We start from the raw sequence: 22,633 nt of genomic DNA, 5'->3' as shown, positions 1-22,633 counted from the left end.
ATGTCGTCATTCTCTCCTACGTCGCTTCCTCATTGAGCGTCCACGCCTTATCTCCATATATTCCAACACTCACTCTGCTTCGCCTTGCCCGCCTCATTCCACTCGCCCACAAAACGGTACCAGTGCAGACGGAGATGAGCGGAGATGTCAACCACTACAGTCCAGCGGCCTATCTTTGAGCAAGAGTCATAGCAACATCTCGAGTACATCCGCAAATTCTGCTCTCGCTACTACCTTCCCACGGCAGTAACTGAGCCCCGAGTAGGCCGGCAGTACAGAAAGTACGATGATGCCCAACCGCTCGCGTACTGATTCTGTTATCCACAATGTAATAACAGCCGGCTATTATAGGTACTAAATTCGCGGCTACGGGACCATATGCACGACATGCCTTGTTTCTTCGCGGATCATGACCCCACTGCGGAGTTTGTCGTCGATTTTTGGAGATAAGCTGGATGCTATGGTTACCAACTTCATTGTGTTCGGCCGTACGCATCGAGCTCTACCCCGAGGTCATGAGCAGGTACCTATCCAGTGCTATCCAGCACACAAAGCGCGGCTGTGTCCATTATCACCCGTTCTTTCCGCACTAGGTCCAAGGGAAGATCAGAACCCACTATTGTTACAAGTTCCAAGTTTCTACGCGAGCCACGAGTTCTTCAAGATACCATGGCTAGCTGCATACCGCCAACCCCGGTCCATCGTTCGTCTCAGAATCTGCAAGCCGGCACGTGGCCGGGAAGTGGAGATGCTCGACGCAGTTATGTCGTGAGGTCAAGACATGAAGGTAGGGCCACTCTATACTCTGCTTGCCAGTTTCCGATGTTGCAAGGAATGCGGGGTAACGCCAGCAACAAAGTTACCAGTGCTGTGTAGCTTTCCACTACTCCAAGACATTCACCGTCTTACACGCGCGCTATACGCGAAGTGTCGGCTACTGCAACCTGGCCCCACGTCGAACTTTATTTCGACGTGCATTCGGTCACCGAGTCAAGATTACCACCCGCCGTATTCGCTTCTCTTCCACTTCGCCACACATATTCTGTCCTTTTTTGACAAATTGTCATTCTATTACGGCCCGTTTCCAATGCACCCGAGCCGTTGACTCCGCTTTGTGGTCCTTCACTTACGGGAGACTGCTAGGGCCCGCAACGGGATGTGAGCAACCAATCGAGCATCTCTCAAACCGGGATGACAGCAACGGCTATCCGGTACGTCAAACTACGATCGACTATGAACTCAATCGAGCTCGGTCTCATGCGAGTAGGCAGACCGTCGATTCCCTATCACACCCGCTATAGCTACGCCGCCTACGTGGCTTTCTGATACTTTCAACGTCGAGCAAAATGTGGCATGTAGCCTGTAACATCTGCTACACTACCAGCCGGCCAACACTTTCTAAAGTTAGCTCTTCTAGAACAAGCCGCTTACATTCTTGGAACGTCGGACACAATTCGGCTCGACCTGCCTAGAGCCTTGACATTGCAGGACTACCCCCTCAACGTACTTCTCAAACCTCAACGGTATAACCGTTAGATACATGACCTTTTGCGGTTGCATGCAGCCTGAACAAGGCCGAGTTCTGGATCCATGCATGAACGTGTCCATCTTAGGGTGCGGCTGCGTGTTCAATGTCGAAACCCTCCGCGCAATGCGGTCAAATCTACTGCTACCAGGATCTGCTTATTTCAATAGATGCGTACATCACGCTATTCGGATTACTATTAGATGTAAGAGATGCGCTACAAATATACGTACACATCGGAATCATGAATGCGACGACAACGTAGAATCACCGGCACCTTGACGATCAAGAAGCAGCCCAACATGCATACAACATCAGCCAACCATATCTGTCATGAATCGAAGCTCTACTTTCTCCAGACGCTGCATCTGTCACCGCATAGAATGGCAGACGTCGTTCAAGCATCACTACCCAGCTATGCCCACGAGCACGAACACACTACTACACCCTCTGCAAGCCCTCTCCATCCATCGACCCCAAACTAAAAATCTTCCATACCGTACCCACCTACTCCAAATCTCCAACACTCTCCTCCTTTAGCCTCCTCTTGTAATCGCGTACCCGACCGTTTTTGCTTCCCGTCGATCCAACGTTGGTTCCTGCCCAAAATGCATGCAAGCCAACGAGTCATTCAACTGCATCTCGCGTCTGCAGCCCGCTGAACGTGATCACACCGCCGCGCCCCGTGCAGGCGCAGTAGACTCGGTACGAAGAGTACGCTTACAGTAAGGTGTTGAAGTTTTATGCGAACTAATTCCTTTGCCGCGATGCGCATGAAACATGTATAATTGATCGGTTATTGCATAACGGTTTTATGTATTGTAGATCCGGGGTACTTGATCGAAGGGGACGACGATCGAAGAACACGGAAGCGGTTTCTGGGTAATGGAAGGTAAGAGTGAGGATTATTGTGTTGGTGTGTGTTCTAACATTGTCTAAATATGTTGCATTAAATACATGCGACAATCGAAGGATCGTAGAGCAAGTGGTACAGTAACTATGGAATATCTGAGGATACCGTCTCACCGTCAGCACTTGGAATCACAGAACACGACAAATCTCAATACCCTAAGGTTAGGACCACCATGTTGAACACACTTCGTCGATAATTCAGTATAACGCAGCTTCTACGTCCATCTACCGTATCACTGGTTTCCAACGTCCTATTCCTCCAACAAGTTTTTTAAGACGTACGTCCAGCCGGATGAGCCTGTGCAGTCTCCGGGAAGCGACAACAATAAGACCAATAACATACCACATATCCTGATAAGTGTCGCAGTCTACGAGATCCTACTCTGTTTGGCAGAGAACACTCGGTAACGAGACGAGCAGAGAGTTCAACAACCAAGCTAACTAATCTAGAATGCTTATCTTGGCTTGCGAGAGCGTTAAAGCAAGAAAGCTTGATTGAGAGGCTTGACTTACCTAAGCTCTAAGCTTTAATTAGATTGGACGACTTGTGAGCAACAGGATTAAGAGGTGAGGAGAACAAGGAAACGGTAAGCTTCTCTTCCTGCTCTACTCTTCTTTGCTGGTTCTTCTATCCTTCCCTCTGTCTTAGACAGTGAAGAAACCTGAACAGGTGCGCTGCCGTCTACGTTGATAAAAGAATAATATTTCACGTATTTTGAACGCATTGTAGGCTCCTAGGTTCTGTGATTATTATGTCTGTTATCTTCTGTAGCTGAATGTTGAATATTTCCCTCCGACGGGGTGACTTTAATTTCCATCACGGGGAGGGCCGCCAATCTGGCCTGTCTCACCAATATTATCAGTCGATCTCGAATTTTCAGCGTCACTTGATTGTTGAAGTCTCCGGTCCCATTTATACGGCTCGATGTGTTCGTATTGCACTCTTCGTCTATGTCCAACTGGGACTATTTTCCCAGTCACATTAATAATAATAAAAAGCTTATCTTGTCATAACTAAAAGTGAAGGATTGCACGTGTTCTAGCTTTGAATTGTGGGGTATCCCGAGGTCATCGGTAGAGAGGCTAGACTAATATAATTGTCGTTCTTGGGGCGAGACTTCCCGACGAATGTTTTTACAAACTTGATTGCTATTATGTGAGGCCCTAAGCTAAGTCGGTAGAGTTATTTGCTTTCACTCAATATCTCAACCGCCATCAATAGGTTTAACCCGTAATCATTCATTCCTAATAACCCATCTCTTGCCAAAACCTTTTGCCCTTCGTCTCTTCCGGGAGGAAACGCTCATTGGTATACTCTGGAGATCTTCTCATTGGCAGTAGTGTCACAACGCTTATACTCCCACTCCTTGACTAATACACAGTACGCGTACGGCAGGGTTTCGCTGATCTTGCCGATAGCCCAAGACGAAGTAAGCTTGGTAAAGTGTATGTCTTAGTAGAGCTCATCGAAGTCGACGATGATTTTACGAATCTGGGTAGGTGTTTTAAGCTTGAGAGAACTGATTAGTGCTCGAGCGCGATCCGATAAGACGTCGTTTGGTGTCTGGTCATTCAGTTCTTTGATAATGACCTTCAATGCGATTGCGGGTGACTTGGAATCTCGAGCTTCCCAGCATACCCATTGTTCGACAGCCGCGCGGAGGAGGGCGTGGGCCGAGCGCGAGGCCACGTCGTAGTCTTTCCATTCATCGAGGCGAATGTTGTAAAGGGCTAGGTGGTACTCCCAGTCCTGCGGAATAGCAGCCTCTACAGCAGCTTGTGGAGGCCTAAGGAAGGTATGCATAGTGGGCTTTGCGACTACTTTCGCGTCTTCCTTGAAGTATTCTGCGTAGCCATGGATTTTTACGATATCCTTGAAAGGATAATACCACGCTGGGAAGTTTGCAGGCCCAGAGAGCTTCGTGAAGTCCTCGCCTAGAGCGATAGTGGGATCGTTGATGGCGGCCATGGTTGACAGTGGCTGTGGTTGTGGAATGAGACCGCGGCGAAGTTGTGAGCTTCTAGCCTGCTATGAGTTCTTAGTGAATAGCTTAGTCTGGTGCCTATTGCCGCGAATGTAATTAGTCGCGTGAGTATGACGCTAGTCCTGGCGGTGTTTAGCATACAAGTGAAGGTTCAGTGGACTGATTATACTCAACATGACGAGATAAAGTGGCCTTGTAGACCACTCACATGGACATTCCGTACTGGGCATCCAGTTAATATGCACTTCCTTGAAGACATTAGATGACTTTCACCGACGGCAAGCAGAGACGCAAGATAGGTAGATCATATGTAATTCGGAACATAAGGAGAAAGTGGTATTATCCTAACAAAACAACAAATTACAAGCAGACATACACAAGAGCCATCTGCCCATCTGCCTAGCGCAATAGAAGAAGAACAGCCACCTTGGAGAATACAATCCCCCAGAAAGCGTTTTTCTCCCACTACTTATCCTTAGGCTTGATACCCACATACTGGAGTTGCTTCCATCCATCCATCTTTGTTCGGGTATGATCCACAACGACGACAACTCTTCTCATTGAAACATAAGGAATGACCCAAAGTACAAAGGGGGGTCGTCGGACAAGGGGGTGTTCTCAAGGAGAGTAACGAAGTGCAAAACAAGAAAATAAGGTCCCTAGCCGTTCAACGCCGGGGGTAGATAACATGGTAAGGAAAAGGGCATCAATGCTAATCTCGTTTCGATCGCTAATGATAAAACAAAGTAGAGGAAGAATGGCGGCAAGCCGCGGCGACTACTAGCTTATCGCATGTTGTGGCGTACAGCGGTGTTGGGTCGCTGGAGTGGTTGCGCGTACTTTGACACGGGAACCATGTGAGCGTCGAGATCGTTGTTACCGTCTACGTCGTCATCGTCTTCGATGATGCGTGTTGGTACGACGGGGATGTCGTGCGATCGGTGCTGTAGGCTCGTCCGGTCTGGTGTTGTGCTGGCACTGGCCATGGACATGGAGGTGCTGGACCGATGGCTTAGATCGGGCGTTGGGGGGATGCTTGAACCCCGGTTGGGGCGGAGCATGTTGTCCTCGTCGCCGTACTCGCTGCCAATGGTCGATTGCGCGCGGCCTCCGGCCGATGACATCTGACCGACGCTGCTGCGGCGGTCGCTGTGGTTGTCACCATCTTCTGTGTCGGCACGCTGGGCGAGCTGAAGACCCTCAACAGCTGCGGCGCACTGCTCTGAGATGTTGCGGATGATGTAGGCAATGGCGTCGGTCTTGTCGCGAAGGACACGGTCGGCGACGTCGACCATTGATTGATTTGAGAAGCGCTTGGAGTTGCGTGCGGGGTTGTTGAATAGACGCTGCTCCATGTCGGGTGTAACGTCCTCACCGTCGAGGTGCTTGCCCTGCGCAGTGCTGGCTCTTGACTCCTGGCGGCTCTCAACACCAGCTACGCCGCGGATAGTACCGACCTCAGACTTGTCCTTGATCGAGTGACGGGGGGTTTGAGTGCGCGATGCGGCGTCCTCGAACTGGTCCTGGTCCTCATCCTCCTCAGGGACATCCTCGAAGCCGGCGTCCATGTAGTTGGACATGTCGTCCTGGTTAAGCGACTTGACGATGTGCTCCATGTGATGTGTCTGGCCCTCGATGAGAGCACGAAGGTGGAGCACGACTCGTTGCGCCTCGTCGCGCTGGCGGAGGATGGCACCGTTGGTGTGTTGCAGAGCACCGAGCTCCTTCTTGTTCTTCTTCCTCTCACGCTCGAGCTCCTCAGCGATCTCTTGCTGCAGTACAAGCGCTTCGAGAGCATCGTCACGTTGCTTCTCGGTACCAGACAGACGGACGGTAAGCCTTGCGGCATCATCCTTCTGTTGGTCGATAAGGCTTGTAAGACGACGGTTCTCACGCTTGTGGTTCTCGATCTTGACCTTGAGATCTTGGGTCTCCTTGGTGAGCTGCTCAGCGAAAGCCTGGAACTTGAGGAACTGCTGCTTCCAGCTCTCAAGCTCCTCGACCAAGAAGTTGTTGCGCTTCGTAACCTTGCCAAGCTCGCTGTCGAGGCGCTGCTTGAGGTTGATGAAGTCTGTCCAGGCTTCCTGTGCGTCACGGGAGTATTGATTGCGCTCGCGAACGATCTCGTTGAGGTGGCGCATTGACACCTTGGTCATCAGCGGCTTCTTGACGGAGCCACCGAAGATGGCCTTGACGCCAGTGTTGCGGCCCTGCGGTGATGTTAGCGTGTGGTACGATGAGTCTATCCGCGACCGGATACATACCAATTTCTCACACACGTGGTCCATGACCGACATGACAGCATCCTGGATCCACCAGTCGGGGTCCTGGATGCTCTCAACCTCGCCACGCATCACAATGATCTGACCCGCGGGGATGAGCTTGCCGCCACCGTACGCCGAGCGCAGATGCTGTGGAACTCCGGTTGGTGAAACCTCACCGTTGAGAGCCTGAGTCAGACGCTGGATCATCTTGGTCCTCTGGCCAGCGGTAAGAGCGGTAGGCGGGCTTGAAGTCAGGACGAAGTTCCGGTCCAAGTCGACGACAAGGGCATCTGTGGGTGCCGTGAAGAGCGATCGGCACTCTGATGTTACACCCAGAATGTATGGACCCGGCTCCTGCACGAGATCCTTGACGTGGCGCGCATGAACGACGGGTACATACAGACCGCTCCACTCGTACACCCTGACACAGAAACGGACTGTCTCGGCTGCGATGGTGAGCATCGCGGGGTAGTGACTGGTGAAGATGATTCGTCGTGTGGGCGATACAGCAGCCTCTATCACACCCACAATGTTGGGAATGGAGAGACACGTGAAGAGAGGCCACATGGCGAAGTTTTGGAATCCGGTAGGCGAGGATGGAAACTGGTAGCACAGCGCGTAGTCTTTCATGTCGATGCGGACCAGGTCGTTGAGGCGAGGAGCTGGGAAGCTGAGGATGCGCGACACCTCCTCAGCATGGAAAAGGTTGGTAGCCTTATTCCAGTGAATCCACATGCCGCGCAGGTAGTCGCCGAGTAGGTTGTACAAGGGGTATCGGGAGAGGAAGCTCAAGCAGTACGGAATCCAGTATGTCTCATCTGGGTTGTCGAAGAAGTCGGGCTCGATTCGCTTGCGCAAGTCCCGGATAGTCTCAGCGCGCTTCTCATCAGCGCGAGACCAGACGCGCAGTGCGATACCGTAAAGAGTATGTGAAGAATCTTGTTGCAGGACGAAGGAGTGGTGTACGCAGTGCGGCTGGCTCCTGCCAGTGCAAATCTCGACATCGTGAGGGAAGCATGCCTGTATCCGTGGTTAGTAACACGACAACAATGGGTTTGTTGTGTAGACGTACTCGCATGGCAGCGTGAAGAGACCTCGCGATCTCATTATCTTGCTCCAGTCTGGGGCTGCTTCCCAGAATCTCAGGAAGCCAGAAGGTACCAACGGCACCCTTCATGTGGCCAATCTTGCCCTGAGAGGGCGCAGGCGCCTTCACCCATTGTGATGGCTCGCGACCAACACCGCACACCATGTAGGCATGAGTCAGTGTCTTGGGGCTCCTCGCGCCCTGCTTGACGTTCAAAGTCGATGGAAGCGGTTGGGTGATCCTCGAATGAAGCGATGATGTTCGGCTCGGGATGATGAGGCTGTGGTCGGCATTGTCTCTCGTGGGAGGACGCTCACTGGCGCCTGTACGCGGTCGCAAACTTAAAGAAGGTGCCATGTTGGCGGATTCGATGTCGGTCCTATCGAGATGGCCGTTGCGATATGGGTGTAGAGAACGGCAGGCGGATGAATCCAGCAATTATTATGACAGCTATAACTGTGAGAACATGAGGCGATGCGTAGAAGGTATCCGAAAGGCAACCCGCAAGAACAAGAGAGAGCGGACCGTGAGTACTATACGCACTCCGTCGATTGAGAGCTCCGAGGTCACCTTGCTGCGGGCAGTAGAGGAGGGTAGCAGCAAGGGGGAATCATGGCTTTTGGGGAGCTCTGCCGCAGCGCGCGGACTGGATGCTGGGGGTTGAACGACCCGAAGACTAGCATGGGTGGCTTTCACAAGTTTCGGTTCGAGGAAATGAGAAGCATACCCCTGCCCATCCGCAGGGTCCGTCTCGGAGCACGGTGCACGGCGCTGTCAGGGGCACTTTTCTTGAATAACGGCTCGCCCAACTTCCTCGAGCGGGCACGACGGCAGCAAGGGCCGCAATCAAAGATACGGCTTATACACAGTACATTGTTATGTCGTTTCGCCCGTTGCACTGCTGTGGTGGTTCCTCCAGCCACGTTCAGCAACAGGAGCGCTGGTACCACGACTCGGTCACCGAGAGCTTGCAGCGGCCTCAGCAGAGAATCCCCGCTGGTGGCAATAGCGCCATATGGACTGGTCTTATGCTGAAGACCGCATTGGGTTGGATTCGAATCATTCGCACGCCTTGTGCACGATGAGCACGTCTGCAGCGTGCATCCTCGCATCAGCATGCATGAGCAGAGTTCCCGCACTTGCAGCTCGGACGGACCGCGAATGGAAGTGCTTAGAAATTGGCGAGGCAAACCCCTGACGGCTGTTGGCTATCGGTGGCTGCCCAGCAGGCGGTACATGATGATCGCTCTTAGGCCCGCCGCCAGGCACGTTTGATCCTGCGTGGAAGTGCGAGGCCTTTCTGCAAGAGGTCCAAGACGCGCCGTCGAACTGTCGACCAGATTCTTCGATCGGCTCCACAGTCCGGTAGAGGTGGTGGCCACGTACAGTAGCCTCGCGTGTCGTGGACCCTCTAGAACCAGCCTTCTGAGCTGTCCCTTGAGAATTGCGGAGAGCTGGAATTGGTGAGGCTGAAACACCGGGCACTCAAGCTGCCTGGCAAATCGGGCGCCTTCGCCCAGGTTCGGTCAAGCTGACATGGACAAGACGTGTTGCAGCCGGACAGAGCGAGAACGACTCGATTGCCTCTCAACAGCTGTAGACGAGCGCAAGCGCATAATCGGCGTAGTCGACGACTTGTTTGATCTGCGCGTGGGTGGACCTCGATGCAATTTGACGTGGAGAATACTCCGATGACTTAAGGAAAGGGTTCCCAGTCGACCAGCGCCTGGCGAGTCTGCAGGCGGCGTGCCACTGCTCCGACCATGGTTCGTCGAAAGACCACGGATAAGCCGCAAATTTCCATGTCTACAGGAATTTTCGCATAGGGGTACAGAAACCGAGCAGGTGGACGGCGTCGCGATTGATCTGCACTAGATGGTCGAAGCTGCGGACAGAGTTTTTGGTGTCGCGCTAGTTCAACCACATAAACTTTCCTGGCTGCTAGCAGTCTTGCGTGCAGCACGCAGCGATCTAAACCACGGTGCGAGATTGCTCGGAGAGTAGATCTGCAAGACAATCACTAAATCTCCTGCATTCTGGTGACGTTCCCCACCGGACGCGACGATATCTGACCCCAGCCACAAAGCGACTGGCGAAAGTTTACACCGCGACCCATCATTGCCTTGTACGCCACAACATCGTCGCATCGCTCAACAGCACCTACCGCCTGACCTTCCCTGCACCTGTTCACGCCTACGGATTTTCCGCTACCGTGCGAAAGTGACTTCCCTTCGTGCCGCGTCGCGCGAGATCCGACCACCTCTAGGGCTGAGTGTCGGCGATCTGATATCACGTTACTCGTCTCCACAATTCGGGCGATATGACAGACGCGATGTTGCTCAACGAACTATGCAGTATCTGGTATGTCTGACTAGTTACCCTTCCGTAGCACTTGTTACATCCCAAAAGTTCGATGTTCGCTAGCAATCGTCCTAGGAGTTGTGCCGCGTTCCTGTGACACTAGCTAGCGCAACGAAGCCGCGTCGGCATGCATGAGAGAGAAAGCTGACGTTTAATTAGCCATAGCAATAAATCCAAGTACAAGTGTCCTGGGTGTGGCGCACGCACATGCTCACTGCCATGCTACAAGCGTCATCAACAGAATGCACAATGCTCAGGGAAGCGCGACCCAACAAAGTTCATCAAAAAGTCTGATCTGGTGACCCCGAAGGGCATTGATCACGATTACAATTTTCTTTCTGGCATAGAGCGGAACCTCGAAAAAGCTGAGAGGATTGCTGGAGCCACGGCTGAGAGCACTCCTCAAAATGGTCTGTCCAACAGCCAGCGAGTGGGTGTGCAATATGGCAAGCTTGAGCATACTGCTGGCGTCAAGATCATGCGGGCGCCCAAAGGCATGAGTAGACAAAAAGAGAACAAGTCGCACATGTCTGCTACAAAGTAAGCACCCCAACATCAATGCGTTCACGTAACACTGCTGATCTATGTGTCCAGAAAGGCTACAAGGAACGTAGTATGGACCGTCGAATGGTTTGACGAGACCAAGAGACGCGTACTCACCGAGACATCCTCCACACAGCTGATCCAAGATGCACAACCTTTCGTACAACAAGGCACTGATGCTAAAAGCAAGAAAAGAAAGCTGAACAACGAGGCTCCTGTCAGCCAAAGTTCTCAATCAAACCCTCCACCCCGACCCCAAGATGACGTTGCGTCTACTGCACCCGACCAAAACCAGCCAATCGAGCAGCATGAAGTCAATCCTGAGCTTCAGGTCAACAATGCGGGGCCAGAGGGAGCCACCCCCGGACGAGGAACCCCTGCTACAGAAGAAAAACAACAACCCACCAAAAGACAAGCAGACATGGCCGAGATGCGTCCTGGAGATACTCGCAATGATGGGCAGGCCATGGGCAGCGGGCAACATAGGGTTTTTCTGCTCAAGCCCCGCACAAGCACAAACCGCCACGTCCTCATCCCTCTAGACCCTTCGCAATCGCTGGGTGAAAGCCTGCAAGGCCGCACTATACTCGAATTCCCGACTATTCACGTGTTCCCTGTTGAGATGGAGAAGCTGCCCGAAGACTACATGTTGGAGGAAGAATACGCGAAGCTAGAGGGAGAGCAACAGAGAGAGTTTGATGAGATGATGCAGGAGCTCGATCCAGAGATCTTGAAACGGATGAAAGAAGGTGAGGGGCGCATGCCAAGGGATAGTGGGGGAGGAGGTGACGAGGAAGTTGATAGTAAGAGGATACTAGACGTGCTCAAGCAGGATCTCGGCGGACGGTTGTAAGATGAGGGCCGAGAAGCGCAGCTTACTCCGCAGTTACTACTGAAAATGAATCCAGGCATTGCATTGCATCACAAAGGCGCCATATAGACAGGCATCGGAGGATTTACTTTTGCTGCCGAAGCGCCTTTGCTACCATGCCATCACAGTCACATTCAACGTCTCCCTTTTCGAGCACTACTATCGACCCATTTCCCTTGATCCAATGCTCTTTCCAGCCACTAAAGACCGGGGTCTTGTACCCCCTCCTACCCCAAGCGGAACGGTACCCTGTCTCGACGTCTGATACCCTGCTTATATGCTTGCTTTCCCTGAATTCGTCATGCCTTGGACCCCAGTCGTGTTTGCTTTTCCATACGCCCATGCGGGCGATGCGGGCATACGCCATACGCCACCCGTCACGGCCGTTGACAGTGCACCAACGTTTCACGTCGCATTGACAGCCTTGCTTTTCTTTTGCTACTTTCGACTTTCCACTGGTCGGCTGTCATGCCCTTGTATACTAACCACGTGTACGACCAGACCGCTTTCAATCACCCCGCTAGTCCATGTACAGCGGCAACCCGTCGCCCCACTCCCCAGGCATCGTAGTCGTCGCAACCTCACTATCAACGTCAACGTCACGGTATCGGATAACCCAAGATGAGATAGCCAACCTCGGGACACACCCCAAGCTGATTACCGATACCGACCCGCGATAACGCGCTCGACACCAGGTTCCCCAGTCCAAACTGACACAGACGTCGCCCTCGCCCCAATCACCCCATCTCGAAAACATTATCGAACATCCGCAAGGTCCGTACCTCCGCGTAGCCTCCGCGTAGCTCGAATAAAGTTCAACCACCCTCACCCAAACCATTCCCGTCCAGCAACACAACTCCGCGAAAATGTGGGGAAAACAGGGCCAGAGCCAAGAACGTCCAACTCGTCATCCCACGCAAAAACCTTAGAAAGGGAATTAGGCAGACTAGGATCGAGGATCTTGCCTCGCTAAACGAGGCGCAACACGACATCTTATTTTTCACAGATCTTAGTGCGATTTCACATATAGCGTTTTGCTGTGGGGTCGCTCTGTTGCTTGCAGGCCGTGGCGGCGCTCCGCTGCAACTTCATGACTGAGGTCGCAGGTCGGGTTTGCGTACCGGTGCCACTGGGTCCAATAAGTCCGGCGGAGATGAGGGTACGTAGGATTTTTTGATTTTTCCAAGGCTCTGCGTTGGATGCGGGATGCCGACATCTTGCCCCGTGTGAAGAGAGTCAGTTTACTTGCTATGGCATTATTTGCCTCGTGGGTCGAGGACGTATCCCCGAGATTTGTTGTCGCTCCGATGGCTGCGATAGTCGTTTGTAGACGGATGGATGGTGGGGCTGAAAGGTGAGAGGAAGGATCGGTTTGTGCGTCGGAGATGATGCTCACTTCCACGCTTCATTGCGCAATCGTCTGTGTTGCCAATTTTGGGAATTACTGATCATGAATGTCCCAGCGATGCTGTCTCTTGGTGTACACTGGATGTCATTTCCCTACAACCTTAGGTATCGCTCAACGCTCCTCAATACAGCTGTCTTCAGTCTCAGATTCCAATAACACCTGAAGCACGCTATCCAGCCCCAGAGCCAGCCCCTTGGGTGCCAGCCGCGGATACAGGGATCAGATGATTTTTGTCATAATGGTATGTATGGAATGCGAGTATCTTGGTTCATGTAAGTAAGCTGCAACTGTGCCGTAGGAAGATTTGGAAATCCCTTTGTATGATCCGCGGCTTGACCCCAAACGTCGCGTGTCTAGACCGATACTGTAATTAGAGCGGACGGGATATTTGAGATACATGTGCTGGCTGGTAAGAATTCCAAATGTGAGTATACATGTAGTAAGTGCAAAGTTATATGGGGTTGTGATGTGCGCGGGTACGGCGGGTCATGAAACAGCTTTCTCATGCTATTGACCTGGGGAGGGAGAAACCGTTGTCCAATGTTTCTTAACCTGTAGATCCTAAGCTGTGCATTGAGTGTCAGCCATGTGAATCATCTGTTCAATATCTGAAGATGCGTCGACAGCAGTGTCTGCCAGTAGTTTTTTTGGATTCCTATCCAATCCAGCCAGCGACGACGGAACTTCGGTCCTCGCCATCCGCTTCAAGCCCTCTGTACCTAGATACCAGTATATCTGAAACCTAGTTCTTCTCCAACAGTCCCTTACTCTGCAAGTACTCGACAATCTCCCTCACGCTATCCTCTACACTCTTCTGGTCACTCCTGATGTGGATCTCGGCGTTCTCGGGCGCCTCGTACGGCGCGCTGATGCCTGTGAACTCTGGGATCTTGCCCTCCCTTGCCTTCTTGTACAGGCCCTTGGGATCGCGCGCCTCGGCGACTTCAAGCGGCAGGTCGACGAAGACCTCGACGAAGGCAAGTGGGGAGTCTTCGCCGGTGGTTACGGCGTGGAGGTCGCGGGCTTGCTTGCGGTCGGCTTTGTAAGGCGAGATGAAGGAGGTAATGGCGATTGTGGAGGAGTCGGCGAAGAGCTTTGCGACCTGTGGTGGAAACAATGTTAGCTGGTGGTCTTCTTGGAAGTGCATATACTGTCCATATTCACATACCTCAGCAATTCGGCGGATGTTCTCATTTCGGTCCTTCTCTGTGAACCCAAGGTCCTTGTTCAACCCGAATCGTACATTGTCGCCATCGAGACGGTATGCCGCGAATCCCAAGTGCAGCAGATGCTGCTCAAGTGCCGTCGCAATTGTCGACTTGCCCGATGCGGAGAGGCCGGTGAACCAGATTGTGAAGCCCTTTTGCTTGCGGAACTTGTTGCGCTCATCGCGCGAGAGAGACGGGTGCCATGTGATGTTGCTGTTTGAGAGAGTTAGTTTGTGTGTTCTGAGTTGCGCGCTGTTGGCGGGGTAGTCATGGTGGGGCTCACGTTGCCATTTTGTATGTCGAGACTTGAGATGTTGGGCTGATGGGATGTAAAGAAGTAAAATGAGGGGAGTGTAAGTTTGCTGCAGGGTTATAGTGTTTTTAAGGTGTCAATTGACGGGTGGATGGCTGATTGGTATCCCCAACACGATATTTGGGTCCTCAGCAAACATCGAATTCTTTTAGCGTAAATGACGTGCGAAGCTTGACCGACGCTGCAGGTGGAGCGGGTAAGGCTGAGAGTGGGTAAGATGTCTCGTGTAGGAAACAGCAGTTCCTGCCAAAGTATAGCGTGCGAGACATGCTCCGATTGTGCCCGTGGCGCATACATCGATTCCAAGGCGCTTCCAGAATAAATCTGGCATACAGTAGCCCGCTATACGGCAAAGTTTCAGATCCAACTACATGCCCTTCATAATCCATTCCCGCCAAAACTCGCAGCCCTCGCTCTATGCCTCTTCTTTCTCTCTCTATTTTCATCCTCAAAACCATATCCAGTCTGCACCTCCCCTCTACTTCCGCTCTTCTTCAAGCCCCCAGTACCCCCAGGTGGAACAGGATCAAATGGCTTCCTCCTCCTAACAAGCTGATATCCCCTATCCAACTCAACTTCAATCGCACACCTAATCTTGAGTGCCGTGACTGCTGGCCAGACACTCCGTTCTCCCTTCAGTATCCAGTAGTCGATCGCCTCTTTGGTAGGGTTCTCAAGCAGCTTGAAGAAGTCGCTTGGTGTGAGTTCAGGTACCAGCGTGAGACTTGGGCCTGGGATGTTTTCGTCTAGGAGGAAACGACGGATGGAAGGGGGAAGTAGACCCAGTTCATCCATTTGTTGTAGTCTGTGCTGTATCTCTAGGACTACGAGACGCAGTATGGGCATGCTGAGGCGCCAGCGACCGTCTTGTTTGGGGTTTGGATGGTGTGAGTCTGAGCGTAGGAAAGGTGCGAGGTAGGGTCGGGCCTGCGAGACGATGAAGTGGTTTACGTTGAAGAGTTCGCCGATGCGATGAAGAGGCGATTCGCGGTCTCGGTATGAAGCGTGGGTGTATGGACGGAAAGTCGTTTTCGAAGCCGGAGACCAAGGCACGATGTTGCCTTCTTCGTCTTTGCACATCATTGTTACAGGATGGTACAGGGTCGAGGAGGCCGTGGCGTTGGAGGCAAGCGCTGCGGACCAGATGAGCTGGGAACGTTAGCAGCTGCTTCAATATGGAGAAGGAGCGGACACGTACAACGTTGGGAGCCGTAAGGTAGTTCAGAAGGTTCGGTATGCCCCCACCACTAGTAGTTGTGACGGTGATATTCAGCACCCTCTTCGTCCTCGTGTATGCTTCTTCAAATGTCAGATCTCCCACGTTCGCCCTCAGAACATCTTCCAGGACACCGACATCCAAGAAATGCCCTTCTTTCCACCATCTTTTAGCTCGACGTATGAGGGTGCCTATCCATGCAGTTCCCCCGGCGCCTTTCCTATAAGGACGATTGGTGAAGGCTGTCAGGTCAATGGTGTTGCCTGTCAGGAACTCCAGTAGCTCATCTTCGGTATGCACGCCCACCAGCGCGGCTATCAGAGCACCAGTAGCAGTGCCGGCTATGATTCTTGGCAGCAATCCACGTAGATGGAGCGCCTTCACAACACCGAGATGACACATGCCAAAGACCTGCCCACCCTGCAGCACCAGCACAGATCTGCCAAACGCCTGCCTTGTGTCATGCAGAACATCCAGCTTCGCCTGGTTTGTCAAGCCATTGTCCGAATTTCTCGATGTAGGATATTGGGTGAGGTTCTCGATGGCGTATGCAACTTGGGTGACATAGTCTTCGATCAACAGCTTTGTGCCCGCGTATGCGCGATTATACAGGTTTGACGCGGTTATGTTGCCGAGATTACGGACGAGACCGCTGCGAAGGAGGTTTATGAGGCCGAGGATGTCGTTGTCCTCTTGAGCTTCGTAGATGGCGGAGAGGCGCTGATGGATGAGGCGATGGTCGTAGTCTTTGCTTATAGCAGTCTGTCGCCTGCGGGTCTATTAGCAGCTGTCCACTGGAGAGGGCTTGTTCGGGACGGGATGAAAGGATTGCTTACCACATGTCATAGTCGAGCACCTCATCCAGCTTGTACGCAGCAGCCTCCCATTCCTCGAACAACCGCGCATCGCTAACAGCTTCCAGTAGCAGATCCCGCTGACTCTTCTGCACCCACCACGCGTATAATTTCTTCAACATATCAGCATTCCATCCGAAGACACATCAATTGAATCGGAACGGTCTTTGAACAGCAGAGGGAAGCTGACGCACTCGTTGCCAAAAGAAAGCCACGTCGAAGAAGCACAGTAGGAAGCTCCAGAGCGCGCCCGACACGACGCTGAAGGCTTCGTTCATGACGTTGAGCTATTTGGGATAGTGATCGGCTGACAGCGCCGCGGTGGCAGAAGTCGCATGTTCATTCGTCGCGTCGGCGGAGAGGTGGTGCTATCGAGCAAGTGGGAACGCTTGTCGGACTGGATGCGCGCTTTCACATGCAAGCTGAAGACGTCAGGATGCCCAGGTGTGGCTGGGGAGTACTCGCGAGCACTAGCCACGTGGCGTTAGAGGCAACACCAATGCGGGGTTCTTGATGAGGGCCTCGGGAGGACATGAAAGCTTGACTTGACATTGCATCTTCTCTGCACTTATCCAAAGCTTTTGCAATATGCCCGGTTCATCTCTTTGGCTGCTCCCGCCCGCAGACCATGTTTTGAGTGAAGTCTTGCCCCGTCTCATTGACAAAACATCTAAGCAGTTCGGCTCGCCTCACCGTTTCATCCCCCATGTCACTCTGAGTTCAAATATAACAGCATCCAAGCATGAGCCAGATCCTCAGGCGTGGCTCGACTCACTCGATCTGCCGCCTATCAAGGACGTGTTGGTAAAGTTTGAACGTCTGGGTAGCGAAGACGTCTTCTTTCGGAAGTTGTACATCAAGTGCGAGAAGAGTGAGGGGATCAGGCAACTAGCAAAGCAGTCCCGGAAGCAAGTCGATGGATTTGAAGAGGAAAGCAAGGCGAAAGTTTGGGCCGAGGATGAGTACAATCCACATCTGAGTTTGATGTAGTAAGTACAGCTGGTGGCACCTACTTATGCACTAGGACTAATTATTGCAGCCACGATTGTCCTCAAGTCGATGCAGCAGGTCTGGCATCAGTGGATTTGCTTAGTGCCAATCTTGACGGGACTGGAGACCTCGGAGGTTGGACCGGCGGCAGGGTGGTGATAGTACCTACCGACAAGTCGATTGATCAGTGGCAGCCCATAGGTGAAAGGGTGCTATGATGCAGCGACATACGAATTGTAGCAGCATAACCAACGAACTACGTTTAGCACATGTAGTGCGGACAGATCGGATCGAAGAAAACAAAGCCAGTTATGAATTGGACATGCGTTTGATCGAACGGCATCAGTCAACGCGGCAGGAATCATTTAGTTCCAGTGTGAATTCAGGCATCATAAACAAGAGCAAGAAGTGTGTTGAAGATGTAGTGATTAATTCATTACTAGGCTAATTATACAATGTCATAGGAAATGGTCCTTGGTATCTCGCATGCAGTCGTGATGATCGCGCGTGGTGCAGAGTGCAGCAGGATGCATCTATTTCATGAAGCCGGCCTTGCCATCGCCGTCGGCATCAACCTCTGTGAGAAGTGGTCAGAAGAAAGTTCGAAGGGAGTGGAGTTCTGTCAAAACTTACTGGGGTTGAGCTTGTCCATGAGAGAAGGCTTCTTGTGACCTATTTAGTGTTGGTTTGATGTTCTTCAAGGAGTTTCTTTGCTTCCTCTTCGGATGCTTGGGAGTGGGGGACGGCTCTGGACTTGTCTTCGGTAAGGGCCTTGGGCAAGCTACCATCTTCGTTGGGACGATGCTCCAAGTTGCCCTTATCGGTACCGCCGACAACATGTCCGCTGGGGTCTTTCGTACCTGTAGCGCCCTCGTTGTCTGCGAAACGTTAGCATGAGTTCATGAGTTTGTACTGGGGGTTAAGCTTACGGCTGCGGGCGGGGTCGTGAAGGTCGTGGCTGTCGATCTTGCCGTCGTGGTTGCGGTCAGCACCATGGCCGACAACACCTCCCTGAGTGGAAGAACCGGTCAGGTTGCCCTGGCCAGCCATACCGCGGTCAGTGTGAGCGGTGTTGGAGTGGCTGCCAGTTAAGTCCTTGGCGGAGACCTTGCCGTCGTTGTTGCGGTCGAGGGGGTTGCTGGTGCCGGAGTGGTGGTTGGGGGCAGCGTTGTAGTCGCCGTGGCTGGCGTGCTCGTGACTGTGGGTACCAGTCTTGTGGGTAAGACCAGCGGCGGATCCAATGCCACCGGCACCGCCAATGTTCTTGGGGACACCCTCAAACTCGTCGTAGCGCTCCTCGCGGCCAGTAAGGGCACCACCCTTAGCCTTGAACTGCTCCATAGTCATGGCTGGGAGAGCAGTAGTCTCATGGTGGGTAGCCTTGTTATGGTGAACCTCATGGATAGGAACGGTCGTGTGGACGACGTTGGGCTGGATGGTCTCCTTCTGGACAACGGGCTGGATGGTCTCGTGGATGTGCTAGATGACGTCAGTCTTGGTGGGGTTGTTATTTGTTTGTCAACTTACGTGGTGGACGTGCTCTCCGCCAACAGTGGGGGCAACACTCTGGCTATGGGTGGTGTCCTCAATGCGGCGCTCGTCAGCGAAGCGAGCCTGGTCATCGATCAAAGCCCTCTTAGTGGCGTCGGCATCGCGGTGGTCGAACTCGCGGTGCTGAACAGCTCCGAGCTTAGCAGTGTGCTGTTCTGGCAGAACCTCACGGTCCTGGACGGGCTGGACAGTGCGGTGGTAGTGGTCCTGGTGGACTTCCTTGTCAATGGCGGTGTTGACCTCCTCGTGAACGTGAGGCTTGATGACCTCATGCTGGACAGCGGGAGCAACTGCCTCGTGGACAGTGGTGTCATGGTGACCGGAGCGGCCCATGAAGTCGGTGATAGCTGCCTTTGCCTTATCCATTTTGATAGTTGTGTGGTTGTTGTTGGTGATTGGGTTGGTTTGTAGGTGTGGGGTTGATTGTTGGTGAGTGTGGAGGAGTTGTTGTGTGTAGTGTGATGATGATGCTCCCAAGGCGCTGCAGTGCCTTCTTATACAGTGAGAGCGCTAGTGGGACAGATGCACGACGACGTAATGGGCAGTTCAGTTCCACGTCAAGCCGGCAGTCGCAGGCCGAATTCCTTGTTCCCAAGGGTAAGAGCCATCATCATGGGGCAGCAACAGTGGGTTGAGGCTATACGGGCCTCGATCGATGCTCTCAGCAGCTTCGATTGGTTGGCTTACAGGGCGCCACAGAGACGTGATATGCGTCAGGTCCCTTAGTTCACTGGTGCTAGACTGCATGGATAGCGCTTAAGACGGCGTTGGTACGCTTGACAATGGAGATGGCCACTATGATGCGCCCAGTGGTGTCGTTCCACGCCTACCGCAGCCTAGTCGACATGATGTAGTCATGCTGCGTGTCCAAACAGGAATTGGACTTCACGAAGGATTCAAAGCGTCGCAACACTCTCTGGATGAGGTGCTCAAAGTGTACAAGTGCTATGACAGTTCGGGGACGAAGAGCCCGGCATCTCCAGTTGGTGTTAGAGAGATCGGCGCTAGGGTCGTGCTCCTGCCATTCGGTGACAGCAGGCCCGTGCAGCTTCCCGGGGGAACCTCACAACATCTCGTTGGAAATCTCCAAAGTCGATTTCTTCATTTCAGATTTCTTTGACCCCTCCCACAGCCCGCCTGCATCTGCGTGTGTCTCGGGAATACCGAAAGCCTGGCTGCATCTAGGTGCATGCTAACACGATCGCCCGTCCTTGGGTACGCTAAGTTGATCATCAGTGGAGCCGCCCGCGACCAGACTCCCCCTCCCTGTCGTCATGCCGCCTAGATCTCCACTGTGACATACCAATGTGGCAATGTATGCTGTTTGCTTTTGTGTGATTTCGTACCACCGGTACCCCGACTCATTAGCCATACACCGCGAAACCCAAGTACCGCTGGTTACGTCATGTTGAGTCGCCACGCATGCCGTTGCTGTGGGCCAAATGCGACAAGCTGTGCGGGCAGCTCGAACAGACTCAATCGAGCAGAGAGAGCTTCACGTAAAGGACAAGTCTGGACCGCTCCGGGCAAGCCGCCAACACGCGGGAACACGACTGCGGCCTGTGCTACTCAAGCCACCAGCTCCATCGTTTGTGACACGGCATCACTGAAGCTATGGTTTCTCACAAACCGTTACGATGCTGTCTAGAAGCTCCAAATCTGCACCCCAGCTAGCTGACATGCACACTCTCCAGACTTCGGCATCGCTCTTGCCGGAAGGTTTCAATGGTTGACTGTGCGCAAGTGCTGTGAGGTCATCCACCCTAACAATGCGTACCGTGCCTCGTGAAAAAAGACAATAGATCGGCATCTCACATAGCTCCCACATCCACTTGTCCCTTTCTGCTCACAAACCCATCGACACGATGGAAAAGATCGAAGAGAAGCTCAAGTCCGTTCTCCACAGGAGGAAGAAGTCAACGCCCAGTCAGTCCCCTCGAGCGTCGTACGAGCATCCTGAGGAGACTAGTCCGCGCACCGAGAAGCACCCTGCATTGCCTCTTAGCAGTCGACAGCAAAAGTTCGGGGCCTCCAACGATGTCTATCACCCGGAGACTCGAAGTCAACCACGCGACTCTGCCTATCACGATGGTCGAGCGAGCCATGCAGTAGCAACTCCCAGCACAGACTCCAATGGCTCCAATGGCTCCATGGCGGACGACTACAGATCGTATCTTCCTGCGCTTGCTTCCGAAGAGCAGTCAAATGTCGAGCCAAACATTCCAGATAGGCATCTGCGTTATAGGCCATCGACTGATGGCGAACGATCAAAGGCTCTTCCGGCCTTGCCCAGTATGTTTTAGAGCACAACTAAAATACCGGTGACCCATTACTAACATTGCATCAGACACCTTACACCATCCTCACGGCGAAGTTAGACGCTCAATCGACGTAGACGGTCCAGGCCGCACCATACGCGCAGTACCATCCGAAACCCCCGCCGGCAAGTATGCGGTGGGTAGTCATGATATCAACAACGGCAGCTTGGCTGATGACGTTCGATCGCGCGAGGAGCGCTCTTTCTCGGACAAGCATGGATTGAGCAAAAGTGGCCAGCCGGTGACAGGACTTACCAGCAACGATGCGTTGGCCGTGAAACCTCTCCCGGGTCTCGCGATCACGAAGGACTATCAGGGCACGGGTGGCGCTCACGACTGGAAAGAAAAACAGCAAGCGATGCTCGAAGGCGTTGTGGACCTCAAAAACACCGTGGACACGGACCGAGACACTACGGTCGCCCCGGGTAAGCTTTGATCCACCCGAAGTTGTAATATGACTGACAAATCGACAGCCGTTGTACATGAGATAATCAAGCCACACGAACACGAGATCATCCAGCAGCAGATTCACCGCGAGATCCATAACTACACATACTACCATCGACTGCAGCCCGTTCTCCAGACCGAGGTTCTTCCACCCCGTCATTTCATTCCCAATCCTGACGGAGAGGGCTTGATTGAGATATCTGCAGACGAGTTGCCGAACCGCACTGGAAAGAACAGATGGTGGGATATCGTTCAAAAGGAGCCGAACCTTCCGGCAACTCCATTTGAATGGCGTACAGAGCCCCAGATTATCGAGGGCAACCCGTATATGACAGAGGAGGGCTTTGAACGCAGAGAGACGACTATCATCTACCCACCAACCCTAGAAGACATGTCGCGCTACCGCGGCCTGGTTCAGCCAGTGCACTTCGACCACAAAACTGGGGAGCGTTGGCTGGGCGAAGTAACGACCGTGGAGAAGCTGAACCGGGAACTGGGTCGTCAAGGCGATGAGGATTTCATGACGATGAAGGACGTCACCGCGGACTTGCCAAAGGTTTCGTCTAGTCTTTCTGTCAAGCGTAAGCCTCTTTCCCGGGACTCTCTCTAGCGATTGATCTCAGTACCGGCTATCATACATGCAGCAGTTCAGCGAAGGCGCCATGGGAAAGGTGGGTTTCATCAGACACTGTACCTTTAACATGTATACCTAGGGTCCAATGACCACATTATGACTAATTCAAAATTGATCTTTACTAGTATTGCTTCATGGTGAAACTT

General features: G+C 52.8%; 8 protein-coding genes across 8 annotated transcripts; 4 read left to right on the top strand and 4 right to left on the bottom strand.

Moving 5' to 3' along the window:
* Positions 1 to 3,558: 3,558 nt before the first annotated feature.
* On the top strand, positions 3,559 to 4,185 carry BKA58DRAFT_392458 (uncharacterized protein). Its single transcript, XM_046171005.1, has one exon. The coding sequence runs from the start codon at positions 3,916 to 3,918 to the stop codon at positions 4,132 to 4,134; it is 219 nt and encodes a 72-aa protein (XP_046021367.1). The 5' UTR covers positions 3,559 to 3,915; the 3' UTR covers positions 4,135 to 4,185.
* Positions 4,186 to 4,718: 533 nt separating this feature from the next.
* On the bottom strand, positions 4,719 to 8,358 carry BKA58DRAFT_424002 (AEX-3 domain-containing protein). The gene is made up of 3 exons (XM_046172884.1): positions 7,759 to 8,358; positions 6,687 to 7,706; positions 4,719 to 6,632 (listed from the first exon to the last, which is right to left on the bottom strand). Exons 1-3 carry the CDS (start codon positions 8,128 to 8,130, stop codon positions 5,208 to 5,210), a joined length of 2,817 nt encoding a protein of 938 aa, XP_046021366.1. The 5' UTR covers positions 8,131 to 8,358; the 3' UTR covers positions 4,719 to 5,207.
* Positions 8,359 to 10,093: 1,735 nt separating this feature from the next.
* Positions 10,094 to 11,530, top strand: BKA58DRAFT_322940 (HIT finger domain-containing protein; the record flags this gene model as incomplete). Its single annotated transcript, XM_046167886.1, has 3 exons — positions 10,094 to 10,134; positions 10,294 to 10,674; positions 10,729 to 11,530. The coding sequence occupies 3 exons, from the start codon at positions 10,094 to 10,096 to the stop codon at positions 11,528 to 11,530; spliced, it is 1,224 nt and encodes a 407-aa protein (XP_046021365.1).
* Positions 11,531 to 13,526: 1,996 nt separating this feature from the next.
* Positions 13,527 to 14,655, bottom strand: BKA58DRAFT_42527 (adenylyl-sulfate kinase). The gene is made up of 3 exons (XM_046172921.1): positions 14,448 to 14,655; positions 14,125 to 14,377; positions 13,527 to 14,058 (listed from the first exon to the last, which is right to left on the bottom strand). Exons 1-3 carry the CDS (start codon positions 14,453 to 14,455, stop codon positions 13,699 to 13,701), a joined length of 621 nt encoding a protein of 206 aa, XP_046021364.1. The 5' UTR covers positions 14,456 to 14,655; the 3' UTR covers positions 13,527 to 13,698.
* A 10-nt stretch (positions 14,656 to 14,665) lies between these two features.
* BKA58DRAFT_392449 (acyl transferase/acyl hydrolase/lysophospholipase) lies at positions 14,666 to 17,016 on the bottom strand. The gene is made up of 3 exons (XM_046171004.1): positions 16,530 to 17,016; positions 15,676 to 16,462; positions 14,666 to 15,626 (listed from the first exon to the last, which is right to left on the bottom strand). The coding sequence occupies exons 1-3, from the start codon at positions 16,667 to 16,669 to the stop codon at positions 14,856 to 14,858; spliced, it is 1,698 nt and encodes a 565-aa protein (XP_046021363.1). The 5' UTR covers positions 16,670 to 17,016; the 3' UTR covers positions 14,666 to 14,855.
* A 5-nt stretch (positions 17,017 to 17,021) lies between these two features.
* On the top strand, positions 17,022 to 18,008 carry BKA58DRAFT_423999 (2',3'-cyclic-nucleotide 3'-phosphodiesterase). Its single transcript, XM_046172883.1, has 2 exons — positions 17,022 to 17,536; positions 17,587 to 18,008. Exons 1-2 carry the CDS (start codon positions 17,136 to 17,138, stop codon positions 17,753 to 17,755), a joined length of 570 nt encoding a protein of 189 aa, XP_046021362.1. The 5' UTR covers positions 17,022 to 17,135; the 3' UTR covers positions 17,756 to 18,008.
* A 62-nt stretch (positions 18,009 to 18,070) lies between these two features.
* Positions 18,071 to 19,454, bottom strand: BKA58DRAFT_414307 (uncharacterized protein; the record flags this gene model as incomplete). The annotated part of the gene is made up of 5 exons (XM_046172477.1): positions 18,071 to 18,114; positions 18,171 to 18,201; positions 18,282 to 18,415; positions 18,467 to 19,016; positions 19,065 to 19,454. The coding sequence occupies 5 exons, from the start codon at positions 19,452 to 19,454 to the stop codon at positions 18,071 to 18,073; spliced, it is 1,149 nt and encodes a 382-aa protein (XP_046021361.1).
* Positions 19,455 to 20,786: 1,332 nt separating this feature from the next.
* BKA58DRAFT_448729 (uncharacterized protein) lies at positions 20,787 to 22,463 on the top strand (the record flags this gene model as incomplete). The annotated part of the gene is made up of 3 exons (XM_046174286.1): positions 20,787 to 21,380; positions 21,436 to 21,831; positions 21,880 to 22,463. Exons 1-3 carry the CDS (start codon positions 20,954 to 20,956, stop codon positions 22,461 to 22,463), a joined length of 1,407 nt encoding a protein of 468 aa, XP_046021360.1. The 5' UTR covers positions 20,787 to 20,953.
* Between the last annotated feature and the right edge of the window lie 170 nt (positions 22,464 to 22,633).

The sequence above is a fragment of the Alternaria rosae genome, assembly GCF_020736505.1.
Source record: "Alternaria rosae strain MPI-PUGE-AT-0040 chromosome Unknown BKA58scaffold_10, whole genome shotgun sequence".
NCBI lineage: Eukaryota > Fungi > Ascomycota > Dothideomycetes > Pleosporales > Pleosporaceae > Alternaria > Alternaria rosae.
Note: the sequence above shows the minus strand (reverse complement) of the source record. Positions and strands in the feature narration are given on the sequence as shown.